General features: G+C 31.6%; 1 protein-coding gene across 4 annotated transcripts in view; it reads right to left on the bottom strand.

Annotated features, from left to right (window-relative positions):
• LOC143075579 (eukaryotic translation initiation factor 3 subunit C-like) overlaps nucleotides 1-27037 on the bottom strand; it is a 33293-nt gene that overhangs the window by 2128 nt on the left and 4128 nt on the right. Inside the window, exons 4-23 of one of the 4 annotated variants that reach the window (XR_012978354.1) lie at nucleotides 26622-26698; nucleotides 25604-25716; nucleotides 24707-24832; nucleotides 23988-24018; nucleotides 23526-23605; nucleotides 21276-21415; nucleotides 20581-20713; nucleotides 19331-19593; nucleotides 18138-18234; nucleotides 17562-17674; nucleotides 16920-17043; nucleotides 12374-12409; nucleotides 11809-12003; nucleotides 9876-10001; nucleotides 9409-9562; nucleotides 8748-8941; nucleotides 7801-8004; nucleotides 7152-7314; nucleotides 3565-3595; nucleotides 502-615 (exon numbers count right to left, since the gene is read on the bottom strand). Coding sequence is in view for 2 of the 4 variants with exons in the window: in XM_076251044.1 (XP_076107159.1) it covers nucleotides 502-615; nucleotides 7152-7314; nucleotides 7801-8004; nucleotides 8748-8941; nucleotides 9409-9562; nucleotides 9876-10001; nucleotides 11809-12003; nucleotides 12374-12409; nucleotides 16920-17043; nucleotides 17562-17674; nucleotides 18138-18234; nucleotides 19331-19593; nucleotides 20581-20713; nucleotides 21276-21415; nucleotides 23526-23605; nucleotides 23988-24018; nucleotides 24707-24832; nucleotides 25604-25716; nucleotides 26622-26698 (2483 nt within the window). In the remaining 2 variants the exon portion in view is untranslated. The remainder of the gene's footprint in view (nucleotides 1-501; nucleotides 616-3564; nucleotides 3596-7151; nucleotides 7315-7800; nucleotides 8005-8747; nucleotides 8942-9408; nucleotides 9563-9875; nucleotides 10002-11808; nucleotides 12004-12373; nucleotides 12410-16919; nucleotides 17044-17561; nucleotides 17675-18137; nucleotides 18235-19330; nucleotides 19594-20580; nucleotides 20714-21275; nucleotides 21416-23525; nucleotides 23606-23987; nucleotides 24019-24706; nucleotides 24833-25603; nucleotides 25717-26621; nucleotides 26699-27037) is intronic. The other 3 variants (XR_012978355.1, XM_076251044.1, XM_076251045.1) reach the window with 3 other exon arrangements.

Below are 27037 nucleotides of genomic sequence, written 5' to 3'. Positions count from 1 at the left end.
AAATGTATAATTATTTTACTCCCAAAGCCATTATACAACGATTTTTAAGTTTTCATACAACATTCATGACATTTTTGAAGTAAACTTTACAAACAACTGACATTGGCAATTTTGTAATATGTCTTATTTCTAATATTTTGATTGGTCTAGCTGTATGCTATTTTGTAATACCAAAGATTTCCTCCCACCCAGACCATTGGTGTCAAAAGGTATTTTTAGCCAAAAAAGTCATATACGATATTTTGGAAGCCCAGCAGCGATTTTTTAATATGCATTTGCTCATTGTTGCTTTCTTTTTGCATAACTTGGTCTCTGGTGGGGATTTGTGTCAATTGTAATCATACCACATCTTTCAAATGCTACAACCTGTTTTTAAAGGGATAAGATTTTATATGTTTGATTAACATGTGTCTCATACCTCTTGAAACGTCCCTCAATAATAAACATGAGTCTCATACCTTTTGAATACATTGATATATAAGTAAGTATATAATATTTTACCTTGCCAAGTGTCTTTATTCTGATACTTACTACCACCAGTCCAATTATCTTTATTTTGATACTTGTTGCCTTGCCAAGTGTCTTTGTTCTGTTGATATCCCCCATAATTCTGGTCTGAAAATAGATAAATAAACAATTAACAATTGATCTACAATAACATTAAGTGAGTGCCTCAATAAACAAAAATCTTATATTTGATTTGCATCACCCATCTGATCGAGTTGTTTTCGGGAACATTTCTATAATGGCAAAATTTTTTTAAAGAACAGCAGAAGATGCATGTTTTTCCCTTAATATTATATTTTGTTATTGTACATAAACTTAGGATGCAAATCTGTCATGCAGAGCTGAAAATAGAGGATAATTATTCTGTTTAAATTAAAACAAGGAAATTTGTTAATTCTATGCCTTCTTTTTTGTTGATTATATTTAATACTCTATGTATTTGGCTTCCAATAATTTACAAGAAGAAAGTAATCAAAGTACACTGTTCTAGGTACCCTAAAATTAAATCCTATAATGCATGCCACTTGCAGAATGGAAATGAGGAATTTGTCAAACAGACAAAAACCCAACTTAAGGTCAGAAAACAGCACTAGGCCACTTATGGGTCAACACAGCAAGAAAATCCTGCACCACAAGGCAGGCTTTAGATTATGATAATAGTCGAGTAATAATTCATTAATCTTGGAATCGGCTCATACCTATTACACAATAGCTGTTCAATAAAATATCCATTGCATTTAGGGAAGACACATAGAAATCTTAACTATGGGTGGGTATAAACTGTTTTTGTACAGTTAAAATGAAAGTAAATTCTCTATAGGTGATTATACCATTTTAAAATTTTCTTCCTTTAGTAAAAGTATAGTAAAAAACAAGAGTGCACACGCTGAAATGTCTCGCCTTCTATACTAATCATTGATATTATGTTGATAGTCCTAAGTATAAAGTTAAGTTTTATAACAACTGTCACATAAACTTAACATTAACCAAGATAACTAAACAAAGACCAATGAACCTTGAAAATGAGGTCAAGGTCAGATGAACCATGCCAGGCAGACATGTACAGCTAACAATGCTTCTATACAACATATATAGTTGACCCATTACTTATAGTTAAAGAAAAATAGACCAAAACACAAAAACTTAACACTGTGCAATGAACTGTGAAAATGAGGTCACTGTCAAATAAAATCTGTGCGACTGACATAAAGATCATAAAATATTTCCATACACCAAATATAGTTGACCTATGGCATACAGTATTAGATAAAAAGACCAAAACTCAAAAACTTAACTTTGACCACTGAACCATGAAAATGAGGTCAATGTCACATGACATCTGCCCGCTAGACATGTACACCTTACCATCATTCCATACAACAAATATAGTAGACCTATTGCATATAGTATGAGAAAAACAGACCAAAACACAAAAATTTAACTATAACCACTGAACCATGAAAATGAGGTCATGGTCAGATGACACCTGCCAGTTGGACATGTACACCTTACAGTCCTTCCATACACCGAATATACTAGCCCTATTGCTTATAGTATCTGAGATATGGACTTGACCACCAAAACTTAACCTTGATCACTGATCCATGAAATGAGGTCGAGGTCAAGTGAAAACTGTCTGACAGACATGAGGACCTTGCAAGGTACGCACTTACCAAATATGGTTATCCTATTACTTATAATAAGAGAGAATTCAACATTACAAAAAATTTGAACTTTTTTTTCAAGTGGTCACTGAACCATGAAAATGAGGTCAAGGACATTGGACATGTGACTGACGGAAACTTCGTAACATGAAGCATCTATATACAAAGTATGAAGCATCCAGGTCTTCCACCTTCTGAAATATAAAGCTTTTAAGAAGTGAGCTAACACCGCCGCCGCCGCCGTAGCCGCCGCCGGATCACTATCCCTATGTCGAGCTTTCTGCAACAAAAGTTGCAGGCTCGACAAAAACTTAACATTGACCACTGAACCATGAAAATGAGGTCAAGGTCACATGACATCTGCCCGCTAGACATGTACACCTTACAATTATTCCATACAACAAATATAGTCAATCTATTGCATATAGTATGAGAAAAACAGACCAAAACACAAAAATTTAACTATAACCACTGAACCATGAAAATGAGGTCAAGGTTAGATGGCACCTGCCAGTTGGACATGTACACCTTACAGTCCTTCCATACACCGAATATACTAGCCCTATTGCTTATAGTATCTGAGATATGGACTTGACCACCAAAACTTAACCTTGTTCACTGATCCATGAAATGAGGTCGAGGTCAAGTGAAAACTGTCTGACAGACATGAGGACCTTGCAAGGTATGCACATATGAAATATAGTTATCCTATTACTAATAATAATAAAGAATTCAACATTACAAACAATTTGAACTTTTTTTTCAAGTGGTCACTGAACCATGAAAATGAGGTCAAGGACATTGGACATGTGACTGACAGAAACTTCGTAACATGAGGCATCTATATACAAAGTATGAAGCATCCAGGTCTTCCACCTTCTAAAATATAAAGCTTTTAAGAAGTTAGCTAACACCGCCTGCCGCCGGATCACTATCCCTATGTCGAGCTTTCTGCAACAAAAGTTGCAGGCTCGACAAAAATGGAACAGCCCGGAATATATATCAAAATTTGCTTAATATCTAATGTCAAACAAAAGCAGGATTGTCACAAAAAATTGCTTTTTTACCCTTGATATTTTTACATGTACATTGTATTTTAAATATCTAGGAGTGTATATCTGCTGCGTCATTTCCTTGAAGGTTTTATTCATAAATATTATAATTCCTGAAAAAATTTGCCCTGTTAGGATGGTTTTCTTTGTCAATATACAATTGCTTTCAACAAATTAATTGTCAGTTTTATGAATGAAATCTTTGCTATTACTTCCTGATTCCACCTAAAAAATGTTTACTCACAACCATATACAGTATTTTTATTATCTGAAAAATATACATATATAACATGCCAATTACCACCTTTGTCCTTCACCTGTTAATGACAAAACCAACTCACCTGTGTTGTGTTAGTATAGGTACACCATAACCTAAGTCAAGTAAAGCATTGTGGGTAAAGTGTTGGTTAAAAGAAAGATTTTAAAACTGATGCATATGGGATAAATTAACATAAAATTGGTTATACCAAGAATGTCTAAAACTGATTTGGGATAAATTAACATAAAATTGGTAAGGGCTATTCCTCTAAAATAAATGTGGGAGGGTAGGAATAGAAGTTTAAATATTGAATGTGGGTCAAGGGTCTTATTTCAGTATGCGTCTATTATCATTACGCAAAATTCTCTAAAAAATGGTTCTTAGTTGTAGGGGTATTTTGAAAGTCCTTTCAAACCTTCCCACATACATATTAACAAAATAGCACTTATATCAAATGGCATAATTGATATGAATTACACATGCCTAGCTGATTAGAAAAAAATTGAAAACAGCGAAATCTAAACTGGATTTACAAAAGGTTTTCATCGGTCTATTTTAGAATTATTTTTGTAGACAGTGGTTAGATCCACAATGTACAATATAATGTCTTGATAGAATAATAGCAATTTTCTTAATCATGTAATATTTTTCTACTATCTTCTGAAAATTCTTTAATATGAAATTAACAAATGAGAACAGCAAACTTAGGTAAAAATGTGAGATGTCCTTGACACTAACAGCAAACCTTTTAAATTATATTATTTTTGCTACTCAGTTATTGTTTTGAACTTTACTATTTTCCCATCATACAGGTAAAGCTGTCTTCCTAATTTTTTTGTTTTCAACTTGCAACTATGATTCTTTTTTTAATAGGGGAATTTTTTGGGGGGAATTTTAAGTTAACATGAGTAAAGTTATGAAGTGTGGTCTGAAAATAATACTTAGTAATCTATAAAAAAAAAGTAATAAGCTGATGAACATACAAAAAAATAAAGACAATTACCCCCCTCCCATACATCATATAAACCGTTAATTAAATAATGTTATTATTTAAAATGTATATCCAGAGTACAGGGAATCAGCTAAAAATGCAATATACAACACTCTGTGAAATTGTCAAATTTCAGTATTTAAATGAAACTGAATGCATCCAAGGTCCAGCAAGTCAGTATTAACCAGGTGCTCCGCAGGGCGCAGCTTTATACGACCGCAGAGGTCGAACCCTGAACAGTTGGGGCAAGTATGGACAAAACATTCAAGCGTGATACAGCTCTGAATTTGGATTGTGATCAAATTTTTGACATTATACACAAAACAAATGTCAAGATTTTACAAATCAATTAAAGATTTCTTCTTCAAACTTTAAATCTAAAATTAAATAGTTGACACAGCATAGGTTTCTGACACAGAATGAATGTGGTCTAATGAACTTACAAATTTTTTTTTTTGACTTTGAGCAATTCACTTTGCTGTTGAATATTAATCCTCTAAAAAAAATGTTTGAAGAAATTTTCTTTTTATTTATGAAATCTGAAATGAGAAAAAATTAACCCCCCCCCTTTTTTTTTCACATCCCCATTTCCCTTTTTCCAAAACTGATATCAATTCAAATTTCTAATGGAGTTTGCAACAATAACTACTCTTAAATACATCATAAAATATTAAAATGTAAAATAAAGTGCTTGTTATCACTGAATGGTAAAGATTGGTTGGTAGTAAAAGTGAATATATACATTGTATATTGTATAAAACAATGATTTAAGTTGATTTAACTACTATTCTGAACAAAGAAAGATAACTCCAATTGAAAATTTCTTGCTATTGCACAATATTGAGCAATTAGATATTTCTTGCTATTGCGCAATACTGTGCAATTGAAAATATTTGCTATTGCACAATACTGTGCAATTGAAGATTTCTTGCTATTGCCCAATACTGTGCAATTGAAAATTTCTTGCTATTGCACAATACTTAATATAATAATTTTGGATCCTGATTTGAACCAGCTTGAAAACTGGGTCCATAATCAAAAATCTAAGTACATGTTTAGATTCAGCATATCAAAAAAGCCCAAGAATTCATTTTTTGTTAAAATCAAACTTAGTTTAATTTTGGACCCTTTGGATTTTAATGTAGACCAATTTGAAAACGGGACCAAAAATTAAGAATCTACATACACAGTTAGATTTGGCATATCTAAGAACCCCAATTATTCAATTTTTGATGAAATCAAACAAAGTTTAATTTTGGACCCCGATTTGGACCAACTTGAAAACTGGACCAATAATCAAAAATCTAAGTACATTTTTATATTCAGCATATCAAAGAACCCCAAGGATTCAATTTTTGTTAAAATCACACTAAGTTTAATTTTGGACCCTTTGGACCTTAATGTAGACCAATTTGAAAACAGGACCAAAACTTAAGAATCTACATACACAGTTTGATTCGGCATATCAAAGAACCCCAATTATTCAATTTTTGATGAAATCAAACAAAGTTCAATTTTGGACCCTTTGGGCCCCTTATTCCTAAACTGTTGAGACCAAAACTCCCAAAATCAAACCCAACCTTCCTTTTATGGTCATAAACCTTGTGTTTAAATTTCATAGATTTCTATTTACTTATACTAAAGTTATGGTGCAAAAACCAAGAATAATGCTTATTTGGGCCTCTTTTTGGCCCCTAATTCCTAAACTGTTGGGACCTCAACTCCCAAAATCAATCACAACATTCCTTTTGTGGTCATAAACATTGTTCACATTTCATTGATTTCTATTTACTTATACTAAAGTTATGGTGTGAAAACCAAGAATAATGCTTATTTGGGCCCTTTTTTGGCCCCTAATTCCTAAACTGTTGGAACCAAACATCCCAAAATCAATCCCAACCCTTCCTTTTGTGGTCATAAACCTTGTGTTAAAATTTCATAGATTTCTATTTACTTAAACTAAAGTTATAGTGCGAAAACCAAGAAAATGCTTATTTGGGCCCTTTTTGGCCCCTAATTCCTAAAATATTGGGACCAAAACCAATCCCAACCTTCCTTTTGTGGTCATAAACCTTGTGTTAAAATTTCATAGATTTCTATTCACTTTTACTAAAGTTAGAGTGCGAAAACTAAAAGTATTCGGACGACGATGACGACGACGCCGACGACGACGACGACGCCAACATCATACCAATATACGACCAAAAAATTTTCAATTTTTGCGGTGGTATAAAAAGGAAAAAATGGTTAACCTAAGAATACAATATGCCAATAGTCCATTTTGATGTCTTAGTTTAAAATTAGACTTGTGAAGTTCTGTAACATTAATCATAATATAGTTGAAATCAATTCACTGGTTTAGTTGAGTGCAAATTAATAGCTAAACCAAGTATGAAAACATTGGCCAAAGATGCAAGATTTAACATTTATTGATAATTTGATACAAGGCTACTTGCAGGCACTGCCTGAATCTAGAAATATACTAATAGTTTCTACAAAATGATAACTAAGCTATGTTAAAAGCCCCATGCGTATGAACAGGCTTGTAAAATTAAAATCAGGGTCTTCAAATATCTTTTTTTTAATATAAGCATTCATTCATTAATTCAAAAGATTATGGTAAATATGAATTAAAGCGCAAAAAAACAACATCAACAAATTGTTGGTTCTTAACTTACTTGTTTTCTGGAAGCCGAAATTTCCTTGTTTGAATTCCATGATCTTTTCATTATTGTCCACTAGAGATGAGACCTTTTCTGACAACTGTAATGCCAGGGACTGTAAACGTGTTGGTTCTGTACGATGCATCACAACTGTACGGGTAGGTTCATCTAGTGAAGCCTGAGCAAAATAACAAAAAGTTTGTGGTTAAATGATGAATCAATAATAACATAAGATGAAAATTTTACAAAAACTTTTGAGATAAACCTTTACCTCACTGTTTACACTGCTTTGTTCTTTCTAATACTAGCTGTTTTTCATTGCTCACCTAGGAACGTTTTAATTTTTAATGAAATTTACATTTTCAATTTGCTAAAAAAAACTTGCTTATGCTACTTCAAAGACATATACATATGTATCTTTATTAACATAATAAGTTATCAAAGACTACATCTCAAGTTCAAATCACAGCCTTCATTAATCCTGCTTATAGGTTTAAGCTCTTAATTCAAATAATTCAAATTTTACTGTCCTACCAGCAAACATGAGAATAAAGAACAGCAATAAAACACTGTTCTTTAAAATATAATACCCCATGGGTTTGCCACTTTATGTAAAAACACTAACTTTTCTTTGAAAACAAAATACTCCTGTCAATACACTTACCATTAATTCCTCATTGATAATCATCTTACTGATGATAGAATGGACGACACTGATCTCTAATTCAAACATCTCTGCCAATGAGACCAGACTGAGTGAATCGTACACACTACTATAGGTAAATAAATAGGTACGTAAACTCTCCTCCTGGATTTTTCTGGTCACCATATCTCGTACTCTATCTTTCTGATAAAACAGATCCCAAACCTACAAAATAAAAGTATAATAAATTTATTTTACGGTCAGAATTTTCCTACAGACATCATTCTGTAGTTAAATTAAAGGTCATACCTTTCACAGGCATTGTCAAGCATATAATTTTTAGATGTTTCAAATTTTTATTTTGGGAACGAAATGTTTTAAAAAAGATTGCTTATTTACTAAGAGTAAGCAAACACATATCTTCTCAATAATCATCTTTTGATTTTTGAGCAAAAAACATTATTTTTTACTACACTTGCTTATAATAACATTTTTGTTTTTGTTTATTAAAATGTTATTTCAATTATCTCCCTTTGGTCAAACAATATCAGTTTGGTGTGTGACCTATTGAGTTGCACAAAACGAGTTCGCAGTGCTAGTTTTAATCATTTTAAACAGTATTATAAGAGTTTCCTTTTCATAATATATCACATCATTTAGCAGATATTTTTGTTTACCCATCATGGGACTTTAAGTGTTTTTAAACCAATGAAAAAGGATAGCTTATGAAAAAAATAATACAAAAGACTTTAATATCAGCACAAATAACTCTTAGCTAAAATAAGATAAACTGTTCAAAGACTGACATAAAATATTTCTTACACTTATAATATAACAAAGAATTGTCGGCTTTTAAAATTTTATCATTGGAAGCTTAACATCCAGAGGCATTTATTTCATGCATATTCAGGACAATCAATTTCTGTAAATCATGTTTTCAAATTTCTAAAGACTTTTATGTTATGTACCTTAGCATTCATCTTATCATTTATGATAAAGTTTTGGCATTCATTCCAGTTTCCTTTCTTCATAGCTTTTGATGCTGCTACAACATGCTCTCTCATACTCTCTGGTGGACCTGGTAAAGTCTGTCGCTCACTCAGTCTTAGAACGTGATGGAAGTTCTTACTGATCATCCTTCGTCTGGCATCAAATTCATGAGCTGTAAAAAAAATCATTAAATTGATTTTGTTTTATTATTAACTTTATGTCCTTCATCTTCTTTTAACATTAACTGTATTACAACTTCAATTTGTTTAACACTAAAAATTCATGACCATAACATCTGATCATAAAGTGAATTTCTTTTAAATTTCTTGATTTCTATCTTTCAAGGGTATATGAAAAATAGGCTTGTATGTTTCTGAATGCCAACTACAGTTGTTATTTCAAAATTTTGATATACCACCCCTTGGTACATCAACTTTTAAAAAATAAATAAAATAGCTGATATCAATTCCTTGAACAATAGAAAGTTAAGAGTCAACATGATTAAATATTTCAGCTTCTAAAAAGTCGTTATTCTATTCTAGATGATTAAATAACTGGCATTGTTCAAATGATTAAGCTTCCCAACAGTAAAATTCCAGTACACAAATTAGGGTTATTATTAATAGACACTCTACATACCAGCCATATAAGGGATTTCCATTAACATAGCAGACACAAGATAAACACATTCTAATAATTCCAAGTTTATATGCATGTGATAAGGTAGCAGACGACGCTTCTCAATCTTCTCCTGCTCTGGTGTTCTCTCATGCTGTCTTTGTAGTAACAGACCCTGAAAATAAATCGAAGCTTTTGTTATTTCTATCTTTGATATCAATACACCTTCAAATTTTATAATAGTATCTAAAGGTTTCTAAAAACTGATCAACATCAACAATCAATTTTTGACAGTTTCAAATTTATCAAGTAGAAATGAATTCATTCTGAATTAGAATCACCAATGGGTTTTGTGTGGTTCTTGCTGTTCATTCTTTTATTTCTAAAATGGAGTATTGTAGACTGTCTTTTTATAATTTTTAATTTTTTTCCATTGGGTTACCAGTTTATCTTCGACTTCTCCCTATGGTGTCTTCTGCCTCTCTTACCTGTGCCAGTAATTCCTTAGCACGACCACCACTCTGTATATCAACCAAAGCATTGTGAGAATCCCTGATCATTCCTTCTCTAAAGGCACACAGACCAAGCTGTACCATCGTTCTGTTGTATAGAATCTGAAATCAAGAATGGTCATAAATTATTATGGTATCTAAAAGTTTAAAAAATAACGAAACAACAATCATTTCATTGTTCTAGTACTAGTACTCATTTATGAAAGTCTTGTTGAAATAATTTCTTGGCAAGCTAAATCCATTACTGTAAAGTGTAAAGGAAAAGCAGCAGTGCAACCTAAGTGAGCTTAATTATTAGGTGAATAGTATAACATCAGTTTTGATGATCTTAATTGAATCTCGGGTATCTTCAGCATGACTTAGTCTGCCTTGCTCTTATAAAAGTTTAGATTTCTATCCTGACCTTCACAACAACTCTTATCCAATCATGTTTCCCAACTTGGTGAAAGCTTTCTTGAGTTATTGTCAGACAAGAGCTGTCAAAATGACAGTAAACCGGATTCTTTAACATTTATTTGTGTTCTGGCATTTATCAATATTACAAGGACCAAAACTCCTAATAGGAAATTTTAAAAGGTTTGGTACGGTTCATGAGTAAATGCACGGACACAACATTTTTTAAACTTTCAAGAACCGTAACTCTTGAACGGTAAAAGTCAAAATCGTCATTATTGAACTTGACCTCCATTTTGTTGTCAGTAACAACATATTAAAATTTTAAAAGGTTTGGTTGACTGGTTCATGAGTAAATGCACGGACACGACATTTTTTAAACTTTCAAGAACCATAACTCCTGAACGGTAAAAGTAAAACTCGTCATTATTGAACTTGACCTCCGTTATGTTGTCAGTAACAACATATTAAAATTTTAAAAGGTTTGGTTGAACGGTTCATGAGTAAATGCACGGACACAACATTTTTTAAACTTTCAAGAACCGTAACTCCTGAACGGTAAAAGTCAAAATTGTCATTAATGAACTTGACCTCCATTTTGTTGTCAGTAACAACATATTAAAATTTTAAAAGGTTTGGTTGAACGCTTCATGAGTAAATGCACGGACAACATTTGGTTGCCGCCCGCCCGACCGCCCGCCGTACACATAGATGCCAACCCCCTTTTGACACAATCAGTAACAAACTATCAAATTTTCCGTATTTTTGAAAAGTTTTCAGTTATCATTCATAAACGTGCATTTACCAATAAAAATTACTGACGAGTGGTTGCAAAGTGATGTACACTAAAATTTGTCATTTAACATGTTGTCTGTAGTATGTATTCCATTCAGTAATTGTTCAGATGTTCTCGACACAAACATTTTTGTTTTGTCAAGGAGAAGTAGAGAAAGCGGGAAAGCTACTTAATAAAATGCAAGTTTGCCTCTTCGGAAGTCAGTTAGTTACCCAACAATAGGTTGATAACTCCCGAGAAACCGGAAGCATTACATTGGCGTTTCCTAAATACTGGACCAGGACGGAAAAGTAATGATAAAAATCTGCGTTTTACAAAATTGAACGTCAATGATTGGGAATCCGTAACTATTCGACTTTGACCGTAATAGCGCAGTTTTTATCGCAAAATCGGAAAAACTACGGAAAAATCGTAATGGTTGGCATCTATGCGTACATCCCCAAATCAATAACCGACATTTTTGACACAAAAATCTGGTTAAAAACTGAAAAATCCCCCTTTTCTTTAATGAATACAACCCCATAACTTGGAAATATTTAAATATAAAATTTATAAAAAATAAAATGGAGATCAAGTCAATGGATATAAAACAATTCACCAAAGTTTGATACAAATTGGTTAAATAAAATGGAAGGACAGACAACCACATACCATAATAGGTTCTGTAAATGGGCGTATAAAAACTGATAATACTGATTTATGACCAATATAAAATAATACCTGTGTAGGAATATCAGAGTGCTGGATTGTATCCTGTAGATGTGACATCAACATAAGATCCCTGGCCTGGTACCATCTATTGTGCAATGCATGATGGTATATATGACACAACATAGCTCTGGTTCTCAGTCTGTCACTGTTATCCTTGGCATGGATATATTTACATAACTGTTGCATCACCTCTCTTGTTGGATCCTGGAAAAAGTTTGTTCTTAATCATGAAAATATAGCAAATTTCATTTATTCTTTGTCAATTCTAACCATTCCTGATCAATTGGTAATATATTTTGAAGCATATATCAGATTGAATATCAGAATTAAGGGCTAAAATACTTACAAGTAAAACTCAAATTATTATTCACTAGTCATAATAACTGTGCAAAATGCACATCAAAATATTTAATAAAATACTCAATTCTGCAACAAGGTATATATGCAATTCACTAAACAAATACAATACAATAATCATTATAATTTGAATTTCTATATGTGTGTGCATTAAATTCCAAGCTTATGTTTTTGGTGCAAAGAGTCAGAAGTATAAATATATATGTAAAATCCTTACCTCCATAGCAGTTCCATCAACAATTGTGTGGTCAAACTGAAAAACAAATTAAGCAAGAGTACAGAAAGTGAAACACATCAACATTATCAAGCTGCACAAAATACAAACTAACTCCTTAATCATAAAAAAAATAAATAAAATGCACTAAATACAAACTATCGGTAATTCGATAATCATAAAATAAAGAGCTGCGCTTTAGCGCATAATACGCCCATTGTTTGAAAGACGACGGGCGTATAAAATGGCAAAAAAGACTACAATGACAATGAGGAGCAGCAAGAAGTTAACAGGGAAAGTGACTCTACTGAAAGTTATGATCTAAATGAGGAAGTAGGTGATGAAAGTAAGGATTTCATTGACAACGGGCGTATAAAAATGGCAAAAAAGACTACAATGACAATGAGGAGCAGCAAGAAGATAACAGGGAAAGTGAAGATGGTGAAAGTGACTCTACTGAAAGTTATGATCTAAATGAGGAAGTAGGTGATGAAAGTAAGGATTTCATTGATGATGAAGATAAAGATTTCATTGATGATGAGGAGGCCTCTTCTGAGAATGAAAATGAGGATTTTTCTGATGATGAGGACAGTGATTACAGTGAAGAAGACACTGATGATTAAACCTAGTTCAGCTTTTCAATATTTAGCATAAAAAACAAATATCATTAACATTGGCATATAACATAGAAGTCTTCAATGCAATATAAGGAAAGTGATATATGATTATGGGTTTTAGTAATTCTATGGCTGATTTCCAAATTTTATAGTAGTTTGAAAGAAGGTAATTTTCTTGGGGTATATTGCTCATAGTTAGATTCTGTTGAACACAGTAAGGAATCCATACTAAATTATACAAAGATGTATGCAAACGTTGTTCAAATGGTGCTTAATATGGTGGATAATGATTATTACCTTTTTATTGTTTAGAATATTCACAAGATGATCATATTGATAAATGTTTAGGAGACTTGATTTCCTTATTTTTTTCATAAAATGACACCCTTCAACATTTAAGGAATATTTAGTCACATGTTAGGATTTTAATGTTGTCACTTGTTCACTTATTATGTGCTATTGTAGACTAGTTATGTTTTATATCATTTTTTATTGCGCTCAACCCTTCCACCGAAACCGAACTCTATAAAAAAGCTGCAATGCTAAGGTATCATTTGTGATTTCAATTGCAACCAATTTTAACAAGAGTAAAACATCCTATATATGCAAAAACAGTATTTGATTTTTATCCATAGCTTAGATAGTAAAAATGTTATCATAAAATGATATATGCCTCAGGGAACAGTTAGTATCTCAGGGACTGCCAATGTGCTTTCATCCTTGCAACCATTCAATAATAGTACAAACGTATGACATTCATGGAACCTATTTTTTACAAGAAATTTAATGTTTTAAATTGAACTAAAGATTTTACAAATTTTATGTATTCATCAGATTTTATTAAGTATTATTTGTTACATCAATAGATATAAACAATTCACCAAAGTTTCATGGACATTGGTGAAAGCCTTTTTGAGTTATTGTCCGAAGTGTTAAAAATCCCCCTTTTTTTGTGATTAAAGCCCCATAAATCCAAAACTTAAAATCTGAAATTTATAAAAATTGAAAGGGAGCTTACATCAATAGATATAAACAATTCACCAAAGTTTCATGGACATTGGTGAAAGTCTTTTTGAGTTATTGTCTGAAGTGTTAAAAATCCCCTTTTTTTATGAATAAAGCCCCATTAAGGCCAACCTTAAAAATATGTTTGTTTGCAGTTTTCCGACTGTACCTTCAGACTGAAGGGTCGGTAGGTAGGAAAAATATTTTATTTTATCAGCCAAAATACAGTTTAAACAAGCAGTTACACTAAACCAAGTTTCTTGTGAAGAAAAAAAAAACATTTTAAAACAACAAACACTGGACATGCCTAAACCAACATCAAATGAACAGGCATTTTCAGATAAAAAACTTTTTAACCAAAACTGAAACTTTAATATAGTGTCATTATCCAATTTATGACATAAAATATGGTATAATTATTAAATACTGGAACACTTATAAACAAGGAATGTCATTATGACTAGAACTGTTTTAAAGAAATATATTCAGACATGTATGCTTCTTGACTAGAATGTTTTCACGAGTAGAGTATTTTCATCAGAAAAATGTAGATATTAAAGATTTATAAGACAATGTAAGACAAAGAGTGTATTTTTAATAAAAAAAAAAATAACCATTGAATCTTCCTCAATCATGTCAATTGAAAAAAAAGCAACTTGAAAAAAAAGTATTAAGACATTCGACTGTTTTCATATTTCTAACAATATTTAATTATATGTGATAAGTTTATATTTTGCCAGGCTTTAATGAAAACCAAAGAAATCTAAGGTTTGGGGTGAAATCCATAGCACCCCATTAAAAGTAAATGGTCTGTACTGAAACGTTTTTAATGCATAAAAAAAAATGGCAGCATAATAGCTCCTAAGGACATGTTTTAATTGAATTCACACAGGCCACACAGTTTGGGTATATTTAATATTGTAAGAAAGAGAATAATTGCAATGAGTGGGGCAGCCCCCCTTATCCTAAAGGAGCATACTCATTGCAATCGAAGATAGATTTAATATAGAGAGAGTATATTTATTTTTCAAGCTAACCATTCATTTTCTCTACATCTTTGTGTAGTTAGGGTTGCTTTTTATTGATTTGGCATGATCTATATCCATTAACATTTCAAATGAGCCCTCCCTCCGTACAGGCGTGTTTACAGATATCCATGAAGATTTAAGGGAGCTACCATTTGATTTTTATGGGGGGGGGACTAGGATGAAAAATTTTGTCCTGTATTTTTTTTTAACTGTAATCTCTGTACTGCCTTTTTATTTTTCACTCTGTTCGGTCCTACCTTATTTTTTTTAGTTTATCCTGACTTTTTTTTTACCTAAATTGTCGTCCTGACTTTTTTTTTGCAAGTGTCTCATCCTGCCTTTTTTTTTAATCAAAACTCCTGTCCTGCCTATTTTTTTCAAATTTCATACCCCCCCCCCATAAAAATCAAATGGTAGCTCCCTAAGTCACGGAGGAGTGGTTTCATCTTTGTCGTCTTCACAACGATTTGTAGAAAATATGCCATACTTCAAGCTGCTGTCGAATTACTTAACCACTGAAATTGGTTCCATAAAGTCAGGCTCCACAGATTATGTACCCGATTTGTTTGAGACAGAATGGTTATCGTGTCAGTTATGAATATCCGCTGCATCATCGTCAATGATATCATCACACATCATTACATGTGCCTGAATCTGTATAAACAGTTTACTAATAAACTTTTTTGTTTGTTATTTGTCTTAAAATTGACACAAGACGACAGCGTAAAGTACTCCTCCGTGACTTCATGGATACCTGTAAACAATTTCCATGTGCTTTATCATTAAATGGTCACATGAACGCTTGACGGGAAGCTAAGAAAAACCGAACTTGAAATGCGTAATTGACCCAGACTTTAAATCATTTCCGGAAAGGACCCAAAGTTCCGGATCGCGTCAATAGAAGTATTAAAAAAAATTTCTTCAAATTTAAAGCAATAAAATTTTCACAGTCGGGAGGATTTTCAAGGGTCGGTCGGTAAACTGCAAACAAACAATATTTTAATTTAAGCCTAATCCAAAACTTAAAATCTGAAATTTATAAAAATTGAAAGGGAGCTTACATCAATAGATATAAACAATTCACCAAAGTTTCATGGACATTGGTGAAAGCCTTTTTGAGTTATTGTCCGAAGTGTTAAAAATCCACCTTTTTTTATGAATAAAGCCCCATAAATCCAAAACTTAAAATCAGAAATTTATAAAAATTGAAAGGGAGCTTACATCAATAGATATAAACAATTCACCAAAGTTTCATGGACATTGGTGAAAGCCTTTTTGAGTCATTGTCCGAAGTGTTAAAAATCCCCTTTTTTTTTATGAATAAAGCCCCATTAATCCAAAACTTAAAATCTGAAATTTATAAAAATTAAAAGGGAGCTTACATTAATAGATATAAACAATTCACCAAAGTTTCATGGACATTGGTGAAAGCCTTTTTGAGTTATTGTCCAAAGTGTTGAAAATCCCCCCTTTTTTATGAATAAAGCCCCATAAATCCAAAACTTAAAATCTGAAGTTAAAAAAAAACGAAAGGGAGCTTACGTCAATAGATATAAACAATTCACTTAAGTTTCATGGAAATTGGTGAAAGTGTTTTTGAGTTATTGTCCGAAGTGTGGACGACGGACGGACAGACGGACAACGGTATACCATAATACGTCCCGTCTAAACATATGCTAAAAGACGGGCGTATAAAAAATAAAAAAATTCTGCAACAATAGTATTCTAAGGGTAGTGTTTTGGATGGACTGATTGGAGCGGTATCTCAACCTGATTTCGTCATTGGTGACTCAGGTAAAATATAACAAATATAATATAGCTTAATCCTTCAAAATACTAATAGGTGTCCCTCTAAAAATTAGAACCTGGGACAGTGGGTATTTTTATATTCTTTCCTACCTTATAATATGTATGCTCAACTCTTTTAAGATAAACACGACACATTTCCTCAGTTGTTGCTTTTCCTTCTAAATAAGCCTGAAGTTTTTCTATCATTTCACAAACAACAGTCTCATCCTTCAATCTGAAAAACAAAATAATAAAAAATAACAAATTTCACATTTTTCAAATTTATATAAATGGAGAATGTTTCCATAGGACACATATAATGCCCCTGCTTGCATATATTGTTACTGTTAGTAAGGGACATAACTAAAGAACAGCAAAAGTGACGCCACTTCAACTTGATTTGAGTTTTGTGGTAATACCAGTAAGCATTGTGTATAAGTTTTTAAGTTAAGACATGTTAGAAAATGAAAACAAATTATTCTATTTGTAATGCGACATCACTCTATAACAGAAAAAGTGACACCACCTAGCGGCTGGAGCATAAGTTTTTTTGGGGTTAAATTTCTTATTTTCCAATATTGTTTGAAATAAGAAGTACTCTTTATTCTTTTTAACTGGAAACTTCAAAGGAACTTTTACTCATTCAACAAAACATAAGTAGTTTACTTATACTCCCTCATCAATAGCTTTCATGGCTCTATTGTCCAGGTGAGCTAAAAATGTAATAAATATCATGTATAATTTTATAGTTACCTGTCTACATATTCTGTACTGTGAGCATCACAGGCCTGTAACATCTTAGTGAATTCTTCATCCATTCTTTCTACCACAGTTAAAATACATCCTCTAACTCTGTATGGGGAAGTCTGGCAAAATAAACAGAAACTTAAATGTATAAAATAACAAAATAGTTATGTATGTCTTTGTTTCCTTAGAGTTATAAATAGTCATAACCAGATTTTTTTTTAATTTAATTGTCCATCAATTAGATCAACACTAGCAGGATTTACTTTTTAACTTTTAAAATCACTTTTAGTTTCTGGCTAGTTATTTTCTTAAGGCATTTTAAACAAATTGATGTTTAAACTCTATTGAAGTCCTGGTTTTAAAATTAAAGTTTTGTTCTTTTTAAGATCTTTCATATCTTAAAACAACTATGCCTCATCATCCTTGTTTGTGTTTTTCATGCCCTTTTTTTCGATCGGTTTTTGCGATGGACAAATTCAGATCATCCAAAACAGTGAAATGCCCGTCATGCCAAACCTTTCGAGACCTTATCTGAATTGACCCATTGAGCCAAGTAAGAACTTTATGTGAGGTCATATTTACCTCAACATTTTCGCTGTCTTCCAGAATATTTTCTCCAACAGTAATATCAGCATTATTAGCTATGAGCTCTAACAAATCTCCAACATTCTTTATACATCTGAAATAAAAGTAAGAATAAGCATGATAAGTATCAAAGATACCTTGTTTTCACTATTAATCTGAATTTTACCCTTAAGGCCAAATAAAAATATATGTGTGGTTCCAGTAACCCTATTGTCCGTACTTTTTCAGCTTAAAAATCCAGCATGTTGCTCCCATAGACTCAATGTAAAAAAAAAAACATAAATAAAAAAAAAATCCCTACCTACCTACCCTAACTTTTTTTCAGATGTAACTGGAACCACACATGATAAAGCATCCCTACTAGACAGGACATGAAATATTATAATTAACCCAATGGACTTTGGTTTCATCTATTTTCAGTGTTCACTTATTCTCAAGGAATCCATGAAAATTGGTACCCAAGGTATGTACAAATAATTAATAATAAGTCAAATAAATAATAATAAGTTGACAGTAAACCATCTCTACATATTCATTTGTCACACATTTTTAGATAAGCATCAAAACTAAATCTTTAAATTCACAATATGTTTCTTAACTGTTCTTGGAGTTAAAACAGAAACAAAATATGTTCCTCAATGATCTTTGCTATCCATCAATAAACCAGGCTACTTCAAAATTCCAATTGAGATGATAATGCTCCTTTCATAACTTTCAAATGCAAGATGAATTGTTGTAAAAAAAATACATTCCCTTATGACACATATATTAACATATATCCAAACTGTTAACGAAACCCCGTTTGTAAACATTGTCCAAAATAAAACACAGTGTTCGATGGATTAATGGCGTTTGAGCACAAATTTAGCATGCACTGGCTGAATCATGTAAAAAAAAATTTGAAAATTAGATAATGAAAGAAAAATATTTAGACCTATAGAATTTTTTTTTTTTATGTACAGTACATGTATAATAAGGCTATTTCATCAAAATGTATATGGGAGGGTAGGAAGAGACTTTCAAAATATCCCTACAACTTAGAATCATTCTTATATATTTTGCATAATGGAAATAAGACTCATTCATACAGAAAAGACAACCCAAGACCCACATTCAATAATTGAAGTTCCCTTCCTACCCTCGCACATACATTTTAATAGAATAGTCCTTAATATGAATGTGTGACTTACTTATCCCACATTTCTGATCTCATACATGTAGCTATGTTTGGATTGTAATCGTATATAGCAGCTACAATGTTAAACATTATCTTCACTTGTACAGCTGGACCTAAGTTATTTGTGTCAGCTATAGTGGCTAGTTCATGTAACAATTCAATCTGTTCATTTCTATCGGTGGATTTTTTTCCTCTGGCTGAAATAATCTCTGATAATTTCTTCATAACAGCCTCATGGTTCACTTCAGTATCCTTAGCAAACATAACAGTTTTCTCCTGTTAAAAACATAAAAGTTATATCTTAATAATATTAATTCAAGTTTTTTTGCTGAATTTACGAATGTTTCACATTGTGTACTCTGTGATTTAAACGTATATAAAATGGAAAACTATCTACAAATTTCCTAATCAACTAATGATCAGAACTAATCTTTTCACAAAGTCAATGGAAGGTTATTTTAGTTTACAGCAAAATTAATTGAGTGTGTATCTAAAGGCAATATCGTTGGTTAGCTTGCTTGCTTGCTGAACCGTGAAGTCATTGTTAGGTTAGATATACTACCCTCAATTAAAAGTAAACTTGTCCAACAGATTACCAATTAATCTGTCTGTTGGACTACACTAACTCTGAAAGGAGTGTAGCATACTCAACCTTATAGTGATATAAGAGTTCAGCTAGCAATCAAGCTATCCAAAGATATTGCCTTACTTTCACACTCCATGCATTCTGCTTTAAATGATTTCAAACATTGTTTGGATTTCTAAATTTTGGTCTGCCAGCAGGTGAATGTATAGAGATAAATACTATTAGAATCCATTATAAATACAGATTCTATAATTTCATTTAAGTAAAGGAGACCTTGTTGCTTAGCAAAAGTTTGGCGACAATAGTGTCTCATCAAAGCTAAAACTAATATCATTCAAGTTTGGAAGCAACTTTAATCCCTCTAGCTTAAACAGATTTTGTTAAATTTCATTTTAAAAGTAATTGAGGCCTTGTCGGTAAGTTAAAATAATAAATTGAAATACTATTGAAAACTTAACATCACAAAAATGATTGTAACACATTTAAGTTTAATCTTAGGTAAGAGATTTTTAGAAGAAAAGTATGTCAAAAGCTTAACAATGGACAAACGAAAGACACAAAGTAATGGCAATAACATACAAACACCCTTATGTTCACTTGAAATTTAAGAAAATCTAATAGGTATGTAAAGCAAAACTGATGTGAAATGATTTAAGTACAGAATACATCAAACTTACAATAACATGAGGAGCACCCTTAACAACATCTGTCCATTCTCCTTCATCCTTCTTTGAATCTTTTTTCTTTTGTGCTTTTTCTTCTTTCCTTATCCTCTTTGCCTCTGCTTCTTTACTTGCTTCTTCTCCAGTTCTATAAAGCATTATTTCACAAATAGTCATAAAAAAATTCTTTACACATAGCCATTGCTAAGCATACCCCCACACATAATTCAAAGTATCATAAAATAATAGGAAGCATGTGTCAGACAGATCTAAAAGGGCACACAGTTAAAACTCATCACTGTTGAACTACTGATCTTGTATGATGTATTTTTGAAAAAGTGTGCATAAAATAGTTCTTTGATGATTTGACAGATGAGGATTGCAATATAGCTCCCCACTTTTAGAGTGACGGTATAATCAAATACTCAGAAATACACAATACACAAAACCAGATACTAATTAAATACACTCTTTGTAAATCTAATGGTACTATTACTGAACTATCATTTTAAATCAGGATACAGTCAAACCTTTTTTAAGAGACCACTTAAGGGAGAGCAAAAAAGTGGTCTCTTTTAATACAGGTTCAATTTATATGAAATGAACTACAACATTGTACAAAGGGATCTTAATTTGGTGGTCTTTTAACACAGTATTTTGCTTAATACAGGTCATGCAGGTGATCTCTTAAGCAGGTTTGACTAACTTACTTTTTTAAGAACATAGCTGCAGTATACTGTCTAAGACCACCAACTGAGGGTAATTCATCGTCACTGCTAGATGAGGATTCATGATCTGACCCCCATAAACTATCATCATCGTCATCATCATCATCAGCGGCAGCTTTATCCTACAAGGCAGAAAAAGTGTGATGCTTATATTACAAAAATCAACAGTAATTGGTCAATACACAACTTTATGTTCTGGGACTATTAGAGCTAATTTCCTACTGCATGTAGAGCAAACCTTTGATTAACTTGCTTGCTTTGTTTGTATATTGTAAAATTGGTATTGGGATAATGTCAAATCAAATTTAAATATAATATATATACAGGTTTAACTATGCCTTTATATATTGTTTGAAGATGTCAATCTCAATTACTAAGCTTGAGCAAATGTTTATACAAACAAAACAAGCAAGCCAACCAATGTTTTACGGTACAAGCATCAGGGAATTAGTTCTTAACTATGGAAATATAAAAAAGATGTGGCATAATTGCCAATGGAATCCAACAGAGAGCAAATGACATAGAAGTTAATCAAAGAGCAGATTGCTCTGAGGGATACGATTGCCATTGTTTTCATTGACACATGTATACATGTAGCTGGATAATATTATTTTCAAAACTAATTCAACTGATGTGAAAAATTTATTTAATTTACGTACGTAATCTGAATAGTTACAAAAAAGCCAATCCCGGTTAAAAGTGTATGAACAATGTACTTAGGCCTATTGTGTTTTATTTTTGTACTATCAATTCCAAGTTAACTTTCCACAGCAGTCACTGTGAGACTCAGAGTGAGAGAAGTATTTCACTTCGTATCTTGTCACCTATTTTCCTACGTTAATTCAAGGAGGAACCCCATTCCTAACTCTTTAAATATTTAATTTCCCTTGGGTCTGTGATCATGACTCCTTTTTGTACACATTCCTCGGTTTAAATTGCGATCGTTTTTAATATAATACGACGTTTATTGACAGAACTAGTTAATTTTTCTCAACGTGTTGGACATGTTTTGATTCAGAATTCACGGAAGTGACTTCCGGAAGGGAGACAACTCGAAACGATAATATGGAAGACTCCATTTTGCCAGAAGGGGTGTTGAAAGTAACAGACTACATTTCTTTTAATTTAAATGATGCATATGATTTAAAATTATGCAACAACAATGACCCTCAATAGCAGACATACATAGAAAGGATCCCATGAGTTATAAATTAATCAATTGAGTGGGGAATCCAGAGCAACCATTTAACCTAGTACCCCTTGAAGTCAAGAAAACTATACGCATGAGCATAATTACCTAAACAAACCCTGCAGTAAGAACGTATATTAAACCTAAATGGTTCTCTATTTTCTATGGAAGTACAATATCAAATATCAGTTAAATAACGGTGACATATAAGAAAAACTCCACTTCAGTTCTTATATGGCAGAAATAGATTTATCGGAATTCAGAGAACTCTCGCATTTTTATCACAACTGGGGAATTCCCTCTGACGTGTTTCTAAATTTATAAAAACACTAAATATAAGGACTGCTTGATTCTGATTTTCCGTGTTGTTAAAAACACGCATATAAGTCAAGGGAAATATCAAACATGAAGATTATAAAAAGAACATTATAGGAAAGTTGTTTAAGTTCAATCCCTTTGTTTGTTTTCACCTTTTAAACCAAGACAATCATAAGAATCTGAGATGGTCCTTAATGTTTATAATAAAACGGTTGAAGTGAGGGAATTGTCCTGAGCCACTGGTATAAGTCTACAGATTGCTTGTAAGCAATCGTATCCCAAAAACTATAGATCAAAGCATTTATTACATAATAGTTGATCTAATGAAAGTAGAAGTCAAAGCATTTTTGTGCCTGCGATCAAGCCAATGTTGTAGCTAGTTACCATTCCATTATAATCTTACTAGAAAATTTGTTCCATTGCCAAATATAAAGATATATTGAATTTTTTTAATTTTTTGCAAACTCTTATAATATTTCTCTTCTAGAACAATGTAGAATGTATATTGGTGGCCTTCGGCTGTTCTCTGCTCTATGATCAGGTTGTTGTCTTTTTGAAACATTCACTATTTTCATTCTCACTTTTATTGATTTATAACATCTGATCTTTTATACATTTGTTTATCCAATTATTTTGACACAAAATACATTTTATTTATTTCACATATGCATAAGACAAATGTAAGACTTCAGCAACTTTTAAGTTTCATAACAGGAACAACTTACAATTGGTTTGAGAAAGCCATCAGCTATTTTAGGTTTGAGAGAAGGAACAACTTCAACATCTTCTTCGTCTTCTGATTCAGCTGTGTAAAATTTTCATAAAATCCATAAAAACATTAACAAATTTTTGAAAACTTGAACAGATTGTGCAACCATTGATTCAAGATTGATTTAACGTCAATGCTAAGTTTGAATATCTAAAATTCCATTTAAATCATTAATGTTTTTGTTAACTGGTCTTTTGTTTTACATTCAAAAAGTTTAATAAGTTTAAAACTTACTATAGATTTATTTATGTGTTTTTGCATTTGAAAGCACAGAAAAGAGTAACTGTGCTATGTGCACATACATGTATAAATTTGTGTTTCAAATATGATTGATTGATTGATTGGTGTTGTACACCCCTATCAGTATATGATTCAAATATACTTTTAAAAATAACTTATTGGAGTGTGGCAATCTTACCTTGCAATTCTTCCTCCTCAGCATCAGGATTCTGAAAATTTAATAAATATGTTGTAATTACTGAGACATTGGGAAATACTAAATTTGGTGGGTTTTTTATTTATAGAATCAAATACTACAAGATAAGGTTTTTGTATTTTGACTATAGTACAACCTATAAAAAGCTATAAACTCTATGATGCACGGTTTCTCAAGTTTCCTGATGAACATTTTAATTTACTGTAGCAGTTATGAAGAAATTATATCTAAATTGTAGTTTTTTTCCAATGCAATCAAATCTTCCAGTCTATTATTATAGTTCTTCTATAATAGCATGCAAAACAAAACATTGATCAACTTGCTTGCTATGTTTGCTTGGCTTTTTGCAAACAATAGGTAGGCGGAGTTTCAGTCATTTTTTATATATACTGGGATTTGATTGGACAATAAGAATTGACATGAATTGAATTTAATGTTTATTGTCCAATCAAATTCCAGTAAATAGTAAACAAACATCCAAACAAAATTAGCAAGAAAGTTAATCAATGATTTGTTTTGCATGCTTTTATAGAAGTGCAGTAAGATTCTGTTTATTCACAAATTTATTATGTTATGAAAATTTTTGTAGGGTCAAAAGTACCAGGATTATAACTGACTCAGTTCTAAAATGTTAATTCAATTGGAAATTTCCTGAAATAACAAACAAACCACAACAATCTTTCAACCCCTCATGTCTTTACCTCTCTATATCCTTTAATATCATCTTCAAAGTCCCTCATATATTTCCTTAGTTTCTGTCTCAATGTAGTCAGACCTTTACTGTTAGTTTTACTCATTGCTTTTCTCCCATCTCTATCCTCCCACATCTGTAAAAATAAAGATATTTATTTATAAAATTCTAATTTTAGTTACAAAATGAAGTAGATAATACTTAAATCTTTTGGATAAACCAGGTCATACAAACATGCCTGTTATGAATATATAGAGGTCTTCATTCAACCAGAGCCTGTAACAGAATATAGATATAAACCAGGTAGAAAATCTCCTATCTATGTAATTAACTAGCAAGGTTTTAAATGAATATAAGTGCAAAAGGTGGGTGCAAATTTGTTTTTACTTTAATTTTTTTTTTTATCATAAATCAGTTCATTGTTTTTTTTTGTTTTTTTTTAAATTGTTTTACATTTGGTCATGAATCAGGCCATTGTTTTTTTATTTTGATTTAAATCAGGCTGTTGTTTTGTTTGAGTTGTTTTATATTTTGTCATGTGGTATCTTTTTTTATAAGGCTGACTGTCAATCAGTACACAGTATAAGTATTGCTCCTTGTTGAACCTGTACAGTGACATATAGTTTGAAGACTAATATTCCAATTATTTCTATGTGTCTCTACAAAGTTTTGCCAACACTTACTATTCAAAATGAAATTTTACTAGTCTGGGGTATCTGACAAGTGGCTAACTGTGCAGACTGGTTGTCTCATTTACAAGCATACCACTCAAACTAAATCTCCTCATTTTATATTTTGAATTTATGAGAGGAATTTTTTATTTCATTTCTGCAACGTTTCAGATTTTTTAGATTTCTATCTAATAGCAGAGTACAATATAAATGTTCATGATCTTCTGGCTACTTACATCACTAATGAAATCTTCTAACTCTACCAGACATTTAATATAAAATCTGGGTATGCCTGTCTGTTCTATCACCTTCTTTGTTTTGACATAAGCTTTCGCCAAGTCTTCAAAATCTGAAAGGAAAAAAATATAACTTGGAAGTTTTATATGAATATTAACATGATTAATTACAAAAATTTCCTGTAATTCTTTAAAACAAAGTGCAAGCCATTAACACAGCTGAATAAACACCTGTCAAAAAAATTTGCATTCAAACATGTTTGAAATTACAAGAATTCTTAATACTTGTCAAAGCATAAGATTAAATATATTCAGATTTTTATTTAGAAAGGTTGTTTTTACTTTTGACATACATGTATCTATATCTTTATAGAGGAAGAAATTTCATGACAATTTTTTTACTTGCCGGTAATTTTAGATAAAATTTGTTTCGTCTATTAGCCCATAAAATGGAAACTCAGACAGCATGCATTTTATTGATATAATCAGATAGATCTATATGATGCATGCAATAAATATGTTAAATCTACAAAGAAAGAATAAATGCTACCAGTGATGTTGTAAGAATCAATGATCCAAACTGCATTTGTAAGCCCTATAATGACAGACTTTATTTGCACTAGCATGTTACTAATGGAAGTAAAATATAAAACTTTGCACTAGTAAATTAAAAGTGGTCCCTTTTTGTCGCTTGACATAAGCTAAACCTTTCAATTCAGCAAAATTCAAGATAATTTTCATCATGTTCATAAAATACTTTCATAAATCAACAAAGTCAAAGTATCAAGCACAATATTTATCCTGGCCATTCAACTTGTACCATTCTTCTTGCAAAAAGAAAAAGAGAATATTTGCTCGAAATTTTCTATTGGAGATTAGTAATTGCCTTACAAGAACAATTTTAACATGTATATGAGTAGCTGATAAGGAAATAGAGCAAATAAAATTGTATTACATTACATGTACAGTTGTTATGTGTTTTAACAACTTACTGATATTACACCTTTGACTGACTTACCCGTAAGAACATTGGCCATATCTTTAATCTTTTTATGGTTATTCATGTTTTTCATAATAGTCTTTAATTCTTCAAATCTGTAAAAATAAAATAATTATATTTGATACATTAAGATACAGCTGTCTTCTGTTTCACTGGATTAGTTCTTTTTTCTACTTCAGATACACATATCTATTCAATTGACATTATTATACTACATTACTTATGACAGAAGACATACTTTTATAATGTATTTCTTAAGGTGGTTCACCCATATGAAAGAGGAACATAAAATAAATGAATGGTGGTTGGTTTCATTTGAAATCAAAGATTAAAATAAATAATTCATTAATTTGATAGTTTGTATTCTACAAGGCCAATAAAAATATATGTGTGGTTCGAGTTACCCTAGCTATCTTCCCTACTTTTAAGTTTTA

The sequence above is a fragment of the Mytilus galloprovincialis genome, chromosome 5 (genome assembly GCF_965363235.1).
Source record: "Mytilus galloprovincialis chromosome 5, xbMytGall1.hap1.1, whole genome shotgun sequence".
Lineage (NCBI taxonomy): Eukaryota > Metazoa > Mollusca > Bivalvia > Mytilida > Mytilidae > Mytilus > Mytilus galloprovincialis.
This window is presented reverse-complemented; position numbering and strand designations above follow the sequence as displayed.